This window comes from Vombatus ursinus, unplaced genomic scaffold (assembly GCF_900497805.2).
Source record: "Vombatus ursinus unplaced genomic scaffold, bare-nosed wombat genome assembly UNPS02014935.1, whole genome shotgun sequence".
Taxonomy (NCBI): Eukaryota; Metazoa; Chordata; class Mammalia; order Diprotodontia; family Vombatidae; genus Vombatus; species Vombatus ursinus.
Window position 1 is genome coordinate 1,689,603 of NW_020954713.1, and position 11,402 is coordinate 1,701,004.

An 11,402-nucleotide genomic window follows, 5' to 3' on the forward strand; every position below is an offset into this window, starting at 1 on the left:
TTGTGAGTCCTAGAGAAGCATGGAAAACAGTAGAAAGCGAAGTCTCTTTTGACATAGAGATGAGGCTTTGCTCTCAGTGATCATGTAAAAAGTTAGTACTTTGGAAAAAGAATGATTTTTTCAAGGATAGAACCAGGAAAAACGCTCAAAGGAAGCTTTCAATAGTATGGGAAATAGAGCAGAAACATTTCTCAGTAGACAAATGAAACATTAAAAGGAAGTTTCTATCTGTCAGGATTATGACCCAGTTCCTTGTGATATTAAGTACCACAAAATTAAACTCTAGACAATGAGAATTATTCCATCTCTTAAGAATTAGTTTTCTTAATATGTTTAATAGAAATGTATAAGTACAGCCTATCAGTTGCATGCCATCTTGGGGAAGGAGGTGGGGAGGGAGAGTAAGAAAATTTAAAACTCAAAAGCTTATGGAAGTGAATGTCAAAAACTAAAAATAAATTTAAAAAAATAAAGATTAGGAAACAAAAAAAAGAATTACTTTTTTTTCTTTCTCACGGTTTTTCCTTTTTGTTCTGATTCTTCTTTCACAACATGACTAATGTGGACGTATGTTTTATATGAATATACCTGTATAGCCTGTATCAGATTGCATGCTGTTTTGGGGAATGGGGAGGGGAGGAAGGAGGAAAATTTAGAACTCAAAATCTTATAAAAGTGAATGTTGAAAACTAAAAATAAATAAATAAATAAATTTAATATTAAAATAAATTTTTAAAAAGAATTACTTTTCTTCATATTGAAAACTACTATAAAAGGAGATTCAATATGTGAAAAGTATCTGAGTGACAGCTCAAGAGAGAGAAAAAAACAGTGATTAAAAAGAGATGTTTACATTTATGGTTTTGCTTTCAAGTCTTAAGGAAGCCCCTTTGAGGCAGAGGAAGAAAGACCAGCCAGTAAATGCGGCCCCTGTTCACTGGTCAAACAGTTTCTCCACGCATGGGCAGGGTGCTGGAATCTCAAGTAACGGGCTCCTGATGGTCCAGCGAAATGAGAGACACAGAGAAGAAGGAGGTACGCCACACTCAAGGTTTCTGAGAATATGGGGATAGCATGAGGATACAAGGCAACTGTTGGGAGGCTAAGGCACTTAAAGAGGGGGAAGGGACAAAGTCTAACTCAGAAAGAACCTAAGCGGTAATGAAGACAACCTAACAAAGCACCTGATTCATCAGGGGCATCCTGGCATACCGGAAAGAGTTCTCCCTCCACAACTTACTATGAGACCACAGATAAATCACAAACTTGGAGAAGCTTGATTTCATCCTATGTAAAAGGAGGAATAATCATACCTGTGGTATCAACGCCATAGGGCTGTAGTGAGGATCAAATGAAAAAATGTATGTGAAGTGCTTTACAAACCTGGAAGCTCTATATAAACATTTGCTCTTATTATCCAGGGCAGTACTTGGCATGCTATAAGCACTAAATAAATGTGCTCTCTCTCCTACTCCACCCCCATTCCCTTTATCTTTTTTCTGTCTCTCACTCACTCCCATAGCTCCCATCAGATTAGTTCCAGTGATCCTCTTCAGGGTCTTCCTAAAATCTAATTCCTCTTGCTGTCCTCATGTCTTCTGCTGCTTTCCACCTTCCATATGATACAGATCCTAGGCTGTCAGAGCTAGAAAGGACCTTAGAGATCATCTGGCTGCTGCCCCGCCTTGTACTGACAAGAAGGTGAGGCCCAGAAAGATTTAAATGAACTGTCCTGAGGCTCAGGGACCTTTGTGTCTCTCACTTCCTATCAATCTCTATTTCCAGAATGAACCATCCTTGCTCCTTTAGCCTTTACCATAAACCTTCTTTTCAGATGTTTTGTCTCACTAGCCAGTGTGCAGAGCAGCCCTCAGGCATTTCCTGATCACACTAGGTCCTGATTCATGCTAAATACTGTAGAATGGAAGACAACTGCTCTCCTTACCTGCGAACTCTTTATTGATGTGAGAAAGAAAAGCTAACAGGTTCCTCCAACAGGGTGGCCTGTTAGCTCCAGAGGAGGGTAAACATAACCACGGAGTGAAGTGGGAGGAGGGAGCATGGGTGGGGACGGAGGAACCGTTGCACAGTTTGGTCTGCAGCTGTTGACAGTTTATCAGATAAGAAATGAGTCTGAGGCTGGGGGGACCAGGACAGATGCTTCCCTGTGACTAGGGGGGACTCCAAGGAAGTCCCCTGAATTTACCACACACACTTAGCAGGTTACAGAGATGACAAATACTTTTCTTCCTGGGAGGCAGAGGCTCTGGACTCTAACACAGATATCCTGTGCAAAAGAGCCCTACTTTTAATCTCAGTTGCTCCTAAGAACAGAGGAGATACTAAGCCAAGGATGCTATAGACTGGACTCCTAATTTCGGTTAGTTTGGTTTGGTTGCCCTAGATGACCTCTCCCATCCCTTCCAACTTAAATTCTAAAGCTCTCTCTGTGATTACATGTCTCCCAGAGTCCTAATTTTGTCCTCCATGTCTGACCCAGCTACCTCCATTTAAAGCTCTTCACAACGTTGCCTTCTTAACAACCTTGTCCTTTACTCCCTTACACACACTCCAGAATCCAGTCACATTGGCTTTCTTACTTCTCAAGCAAAATACCATCTCCTGACCCCAAGCCTTCCCTTAACCTACAATGTTCTACCTCCTCCTCTGTGTTTACTGGTTTTCCTGGTTTCCTCCAAGACTCACTTCAAATGCCACTCTCTGCAGGAGGCCTTTCCTGGTACTCCCACCCCTAACTACTAGGGCCTTCTCTCTGAAATTACCTTCCATCTACTCTGTACGTACTGAGTACATACTTGTTGTTTGCAGGTTGTCTCTGCCATTAGAATGTAAGCTCCTTGAGGGAAAGGGATTGTGTCTTTGTATCCCCAGTGCTTGGCAGAGTATCTGGCACACAGTAATTGCTTAATAAGTGCTTGATGATTGATTATTACCCAAGCCTGTTCCTCAGGGATCTTGTATCTGGACAGAACCATATACATTCCTGTCCTGCAGCTCCGCCTCAGGCCTTTGCACACAGCGATGCCCAGACCCACACTCAAGTCTCACTTCATCCAAACACATGGCCATGAAGTCCTTAAATGATGGTCCTGGCCTGATGGAGAGAAAAGCTCAAACTGATTTTGTCTCTAACCGGAAGAATACTTCATTTGCTCCTGTTCATAAAGAACCAAAGGCTGGTTCATTTCTCTTTCCTGAGGCCAAAGATCCTGGGGTTCACATCCCAGGGAGATGCAACCTCTGTTTAGGGAAAGCCATCAGCACCCTGGCAGGCAAGCCCAGCTCTTCTCTCTGCTCCCTAGGAGTAGGTTATACTCAAATAAAATCAAATGTCAAGTGAAATAGTGTGTAAAACACTTTAGAAACCTTAAAGTGCTATTATTAGCTGTAATTTACTACTATTATGTAGCTGCTCCTTAGGAAAGGGAGTTTGGAGTGAACTAAAGTTCTAATCCCTTCCCCTCTCCATATACACACATAGTGGAGTCTTCAATATTTAGTTGATATTTAGCTTGGGGGATCTCTACCTCCAAAGGTGGAACCCCTCCATGTCTGCACATTTTTTTGCATATCTTGTTCATCTGCTCTGATAAATTCTCTACAGGGGATCCACCTAACATGTTGGACAGGGGTGTCCTCCTGTGGATCTCTTAACATTTCCTGGATCCCAGCATAGCAGGAAAACTAGTCATTATAGGATGATTTCAAACTGGAAGGGACATCAGAAATCATCTAGTTCAGCCTCTTCATTTTACAGATCTTCACAGAAAAGATAGGTCCTACTCTGTTTAAAAGTAACTTGCTCAAGGTTACACAGGCACTAAGTAGAAGAGCTGGGATTTGAACCCAGGTCTTCTAAATTCAAATCCAGCACTCTTTCCACTGCATCTCACCACCTCAGTTACCTTTCACTGTTGTTACATGCCTAGCCCACTTCCTTTTCTAGTCATACACCTCTCTATTGTAATTCATTAGCCTGTTTTTCCTGGGCAATTCTTTATTAGTAATATGTTGTAGCCTACTTAAGTCCAGTATGCATCATTCTATTGCCCTTTGGGTGACCTTCAACTTTAATTCTTTGGAGACTGTGGGGTTCCGTGATTTACTGCCACGCAGCAGCAGCAGCAGAGGAATAATGATGTTAGAATGATGGGCCTTTGTCTCAGCAAAAAGCTTTGAGTCATTCTAAGCACTGCACTTTTTTCCAAAGGCATTTCAGACTGCTCCCCTCCTCTTGTTCAAATCTGGGCCCAGTTTATGGTCCATCCACAAGGTTTGTCCAAGGCATATGTATCGATGGGCTAGCTCTATGGATTATCCATATATCATATCACAACTATATATCATAGCCTGGACAGGTATTCTTCATCCACTTAGTTTTTCCTGTCCAGATATGAATCAAGCTGAACACTCGAGTGATTCTGACTCTTGTTGATGAGGCTCCCAAATGTTTTAGGGTTTGATGAAATTGGGACAATGTCATCTGCAACAAGGATGTGGAGAGGCTCGAACCACATATAATGACGCCCTCTTCCAATCGAACTCTGTGCTGGATGTTCTCCATAATGATCTCAAACACTCTGGTGATCATGTTGTCTTGTTTTATGCATCATTTGATATTAATCATCAGAGGTTTGAACAGAGCTATCTCACCATTACATCTTTTAAGGAAGCTTGAATGAGTTTGACATAAGCATGGAAGCTAGAATGTTGGAGTGGGACCTTTCAGGTACCACATTTTGTGGTACCAAGTCAAACAATAAGACGTGATCTTGTATTTTCTACTGTCAATTCTTGGTCATTTACACTGCATGTATATGTGGACACATGTGCTCAGTGACCACTTAGTCAACTGTAAAGATGTAGTCTAGAAAATGTCATTGGTGAAAGTCAGACTGCTCCCTTTTCAAATCTTCAAGGATTCTCTCAATGTTTGTATAGATTCTTCTCCTACAGTTTTGTAGAACCGGTAACACAGGTAGAGTTACCACTATTTTCTCAGATGCTTTTTTTGAGGTAATAAAGCCTAACATTTTCCCCAAGCCTTTTATATCTCTCCTTTTAGATAACTTGAGGATCAATCTCTCAACACCTTCAAAATTGTGTCACCTCCTGCACAGACATCCTTTGTATATACTTTTAGTCTAGCTGTTCTTTCTGCCTTTGTTTCTGGTGTCATTTCTGCTTCCTCATGTAGTAATTCATGTAATTAGGGACTGTGATATCAATAGTCCAAGTGTGGTCATTCCACTACCATTAAAGAAGAGTTAATGATAGAAATCTTAACAGGTTTTTTTTCCATTTTTTGCCCATTCATTTTCTTCCTTCAAATTTCATACTTAAATGTTCTCAGTATGATTGGTTTCATTCAACTTCTCACCAAGTTTTCTGTAAAAATGCTTTTCTTTTCACTGCTTCTTCTTGTTTTATGAAACAATATTGCTCATACTCTGTATGATTTTATGAATGAGTTTAGATTTTAAGCAGACATTGCTCTGAGGTATAACCTTTCTTTGCCTGGCAAAGAAATTAAGGTTTGCTGGTTGAGGGAGCTTCTGGGAGGGAGCCTGAGGAAGCCTCTTGCTCTCCTTGCTGTGGTAACTGATTTACATCAGCTGAACTTCTTAAGGAAATAGTGACAACCCCTGTTCATGTCTACTCTTTAATTTTTTATTATTAATATTATTAATTTATCAATTTTCCATATCAACAGCTCATTTAGTTAAGTCAGGTTAGACTTGGCCCAAATGTGTTATATCTTCTCATTTTTTCTTTCTTCTAATGTGGTGCTGATTTTGACCTTTGCTCTAACAAATTAACAGTCTGGCTGTACACACAGCTGACTCGGAAATAACTCCCACACAGGTAACCTGTTGTTTTCTGTCTGTTAAAATATAATTAATTCCATTTTTGCGATGCTATTCGGCACTCAGCTTGTTTACTATTTCCCGACTCTCTTCTCAAAGAAGGTATTTGCGATGTATTATTATGTGACTTCTGTATTATAACCCTTTGGCTGCTTTCATTTCTCACTCTTAATTTTTTTTTCTACATTCCCCATGCCCACTTTAGCACTAAAGTTGCAAAACATGAAAATATATGAAAATTAATTGAAGGGAAGTTCTTATTGAGTTGATAATTTTTTTTCTATTTCATCAATATATGTTGATACATAAACTATAATTATTTTAATATCTTCTTGCAAATGTTTATCATGAGTACAATATAAGAGGTCAAATATCTCATGAAACAATGTTTCTTGTTGTTTTTGTATGCCTGACTCTTTCATATGCCTGAGGAGAACCTATGAGCTATCCTTCCATATAACTGCCACTTCCTTTGTCTTCTGGATTCATTTTTGGCAAGAAAGTCAAAATTGATTTGATTTAGTTCTTTCAGTAGTATGTCTACTTGCGAGTCACTGGACAAGGACTTCACGTTTAAAATACCAATAGCTAAGTTAATGTTTATAGACGGTCTAAAAACTGTGTGATTCTTGGCATCTTCTCTCCTTTCCACCATTCTGTCACTGAAGGAGTAGAAGGAGGCCACATGGGACTGAGGGACATTTAAAATTTTTTTTGTCATTTCCTGGGTTGTGATGGCAAAAGGATTCATTATCAGGCAGCCAATCTACTGGTAATAAGCCTCTCTGAACTTAACCAGGTTGGTCCTTGGAAATTAGACGGTCGGTATTTAATGCCTTTCCAGGGTGAGTATATGTTAGAGCTTATGTTCTGTTGACACAGCCTTTGAATTAATGAATGAAAAAGCATTTTTAAAGTACTTAATATGTGCAAAGCACTGTGCTAATGCTGGAGATATAAACAGAAAAATCCAGTCCCTGTTCACATTCAAATGGGGGAAATAAAATACATAGAAAGTTCTAGCTGCAAGTCAGATGGAAAGGACCCATGGTCCTTAGGGTGTGATGACAAAGCAGATAGTGCTGCATCTTTTTTAATCTCATTTCTACTGATAAAATCACATCCGTTTTTGGTGTAGAACCATTTGACAATGCCAAGGACTTTGGTGGTGAAACTTTCTTTCCCTGGTATGCAGGGGATGTGGTTGCTGAGGAGAGGGCAAGGGCACATTTGCTGAAGCACCGGTCAGGTCACATCTCCATAGGGGCTGGGGCGGGGGTGTTGGGAAGAAGCAGAATCAGTGGTCTGGGGTTGTTGCCACTCCTGAGGGTCTTGGGTTGACCTGCCTATTAGAAGCAGCTGGTGTTGATAGTGTGGAAGAAATGGGGTCCCCTTTCTTCAGTTACTGCTTTCCTTCCACAGTGATAGCTGTAGAGCCGGGCTAGAAGTGAAAATGGTGGTCTGGAGGGCACTGATGTTACTAAGGCTCTTGGGTTCAGGGTCCTGGGCTATCTTCATTGGAGTCTGAGGGGAGGGGTGTGATTTGACTTGCTTGGAAAATGCCTCCCATCTCTTCCCCAAGGTGCCACGCTGTTTCAGTTAGGCTGGCTTGCCTGCTTTGGAGTGGTAGTCAGTCAGTAGCTGATGGGATGGCTGGCCCCTTGTCCACAGGAATTGCTTCCCCAGCAACCTTGGTAACCTAGGGTTATCTCGTACTGCTGTAGGACTTTGGGGGTTAAGAAGATAGTCCTTGTGTGTGTTGTTCAGCTCACTGTGAAAAAAATATTCTCTCTGCCATGTAGCCTCTTGGATGCAAAGGGGGTTATAAGAGTTCATATGGGGATGATTATACTTGTGTGGTGGAGATTTAGGAAGGTTTGGAGTTGGAGGAGGGGGGACACAATCAATTGCTGGCCATTGAGTGTGTGTAGTGATAGCTCACACTAGTTTTCCATGGCTTCCTAGCCCACGTACAGGTTTCTCAATAACTATCTTATTGAGCGCTTATATTGTGTTTTAAGGTTTGCAAAGTGCTTTCCAAATATTATCTCATTTTATCTTTGCAACAACCATAGGAGGTAGGTGCTATAATAATCCCCATTTTATAGATGAGGAAACTGAGGCAGACAGAGGTTAAATGATTTGCCCAGGGTCACACAGCCAGGGAGCGTCTGAGACAGGACTTGAAACAAGGTCTTCCTGATTCCAGGTTCAGCACTTTACCCATTGAGTCACCTGATTTGATGTGCCATGGAATGTGAGTGTGAGAACAACCTTTGGAGAGCATCTAGACTACTGTGAGGGGGTGAGGCCATTTGTCCAAGTTCATCCGGCTAGATGTGGGATCAGAATATAGCTCTCATATGTGTCCTGAGACAGCCAAGCCATTTTCCAGAGGTTACCCAAAGACAAATGTCCTTGGGAAGGTCAGTCACTCCCCCTCCTTCCTCTTCCAGCTACCCCAGCCCCAATCCAACAGTCCTCCAGATTGAGAGCTGCAAGGACCTGTAACAAGAACCTCAGGCCAAGTCTCTCATCTTACAGATGAAGAAATGGAGTCTAAGAAAGGTGGAGTGACTTGTCCAATCAGTCACATTCAGTTTATGTTGTGAGGTTTGAAAAGCACTTTTCTTACAACATGGACCTGGTTATGGACCTTGTTATCCTTATTGGATTGATGAACAAACTGAGGTGGACAGAAGTGCGGATACTTGTTCAAGGTCACATAGACAATAAGAGGTCAAAGTTCTATAATGCTTTAAAGTTTGCAAGTACTTGACATGCATTATGCTATTTGAGCCTCACAACCTTGTGTGTGTGTGTGTGGGGGGGGTGCTATTCTCATCCCCACTCTATGGATGAGGAAACTGAGGTTCAGAGTTTAACTGGCTTGCCTAGGATCACATAGCTAGTGAATATGTGAGTTAGGATTTGAACCTAGTTCTTCCTGACAACTATATCTCATTTATACATACTTGTTTTCATGTTGTCTTTCCCATTAGACTAGGAGCTCCTTAAAAGCAGGGACTGTCTTTTGCCTTTTTTTCCCTTTGGTAATCCCAGCACTTAGCCCAATGCTTGGCACATAGTTGGTGCTTAATAAATGCTGTGGCCTGCCTGTCTGACCACATTCCACACTTGACCCACTCTGTCATGCTACTTAGTGAGCAGCAGAGATGGGATCTAAGTCCAAGCTGTCTGACTCTAAATTTAAAGTTTTTTTTTTTCCTAGGCTAGGATTCCCATTTAGACAGCACCTCTGAATTATTTGTATCATTGCTTTCTCCCTGGATCTACCTCCTTTTGGTGTATCTGGCTCAGAGGGACACAGCCCAAATACGTGACTTGTTCATATTTGCAGGGTACAAACAACCTTTGGGAGGGCCGGCTTGCCAGAGGTAGTGTTAGCATCTCCTTGGGTCCCTTTTCCTCCCTGCCCAGGTATGGCATGAGGGGCTTACCTGCTGCTCCTGGAGCTGCCGGATGGTGCTCTGAGCCTTTTGGAGGTTCTCAGTGGCTGAGCTGCACTGTTGTTTCACCACAGCTAACTCTCTTTTGATGACATAGTTCTCCTCAGCCTCTTGGGCTCGGGTGACCTGCCCCTAAAGGAGAAGGGAGGTCCAGTTATACAGGGATTCTTCATGCTCCTGCCTCCCAACCTACCCCTCCCAATTGTTGGTTCCCACCCCATGCCACACAAAGATAGAATCTGGGCTCCAAGGGGAGATGTGAGACAAGAGTGTGCTAGACATGGGCAGAGTGGTTAGGCTTCATGATGAGGTGCTGGGAGATGGTGAAGGAGTAAGAAAAGAGAGGGAGAAAAGGTAGTAATCAAGAGCTTTGTGAGAAAGGCAAAAGAGAAGCAGCAAACTAGCAGGAGTGGGGAAGAAGGCAAGTCAAGTTTGCCAGGAGCCTAGAATCCCCAAATCCTAATTCTCTTGGTACTCTACTGTTCCTCTTAGGGACCTGGCTGTGCCCGGTATTAAAAAATAAACAAACTGTGGCTCAAATGCTCCACCTGTAGGCCCACAGGAGTCCTGTCCTGCCCCTGTTTAACTCTGCAACAGGAAGGGTTCTGTTCTGGATCCTCAGGGGAATGCAGGGGACTACAGAGTCAGTAAAGCAGCATGTCGGAGCCCCTCACCAACCTCAGGACAGCTGCTTTGTGGCAAGGCTTTTCTCATGGGGTGCTATGAGGATCATATGAAATAATGGAGAGGAAAGTTTAGAGATGATCTAGTTCACCCTCCTCATTTTACAGATGATAAGGCATCGATGACACAGAGATCAGGTGACTAGGTTCTTGAAGGTTACACAAGCAGAGCAAAAGCTCTGGCAGCTCCTAAACCAAGCAACGGACTACGTCTTTCATCAAGGCACCAATATCGCTCAAGTTAAAGAGGTTCAATATTAGAAGGTTAGCTGGCAGGCCATGATTTTTTCTTTTCTTTTTTTTTTTTTTTATGGCCACAGCAACTCATAATAAAGCCTAGGGAGGCATAGAAAGGTTGTAATCTGCATCAGTAGAGGGAGTATCTACAGTGCTGAAATCACAGTCTTATAGAAGTAGTAAGGAAGCGCTTAAATGTTTGCCCAACTGACCAAAGCAGCTGAGGCCCCAAGAAGTCTTGGAAACGTAGACCAAGAGCTGAAAGGCACCTCACTGACTTGCCCAAGATCACATAACAATTTAGTGGAAAGAGCTGAGATTGGCACCTAAGGTCTCCTGACGCAGGATCTAAAAGCTCTTTCCATTATCCCAAGCTGCATCAATAATTCTATTCAATAGACATTTATTGTGCACCTAACCACAAGGATTCTGAAAGGGTTATAAAAATGAAGATATACTCCTAGTCCTTAAGGAACTTAAAATCCAGCAACAAGTGAAGCTCCAGAGAAACTGGGCTGGCAGCTTGGTCTCCAGGATTCTATAGTTTAGATAAACCACGTCAGACATGAGGTCTGTCACTTCCTCGCCCCGGTCCGGATCATCATTTCTTCCCTTATGTCGTGTATGGCAAACAAATGAATGTTTTAAGGGCTTAAAAAAAGGGATGGGGGTGGGCAGGTGAAGGAGCAGATAGCAAACCAGATCCATACATTTTACTGGATCCCTAGCTCTTGGGAAATTTATCTTGGCTGATAAAATTTATCTAAGGTAGCCTGTTGAAGGGAACAAAAACACAGTTCAAGGACGTTTTCTTGAAGAGATTCCTTCACTGGATGGGTGGGAAATTGAACTAGGTGACTCCCAATGGTCCTTTCTAAAGACTCCACCATTCTATAAGTCTATTATACGACCACACTGCTGTCACCCCAGCCAACCTCGTAAAAAAAAAAAAAAGAACAAATATGGACTTTTTCCATCCAGGCTCAATGCAGAAAGTTTCTGGAAAAGATGGTTCAGTGAAACAGGTAGGTGAATTAGATTAGAAGCCAGACACTGGCATAAGAAGCATTTTATATTTGTGATGGGAGGACAGAGGGCAGGCTGAGGAAACAGAGTAGTGATTC

General features: G+C 42.2%; 1 protein-coding gene across 8 annotated transcripts in view; it reads right to left on the bottom strand.

Moving 5' to 3' along the window:
- The window catches only part of EVI5L (ecotropic viral integration site 5 like), a 64,137-nt gene that overhangs the window by 15,326 nt on the left and 37,409 nt on the right, over positions 1-11,402 (bottom strand). For all 8 annotated transcript variants that reach the window (XM_027844212.1, XM_027844214.1, XM_027844215.1 and 5 more), the window contains one exon: positions 9,350-9,490. In XM_027844212.1, coding sequence (XP_027700013.1) covers positions 9,350-9,490 — 141 coding nt within the window. The remainder of the gene's footprint in view (positions 1-9,349; positions 9,491-11,402) is intronic.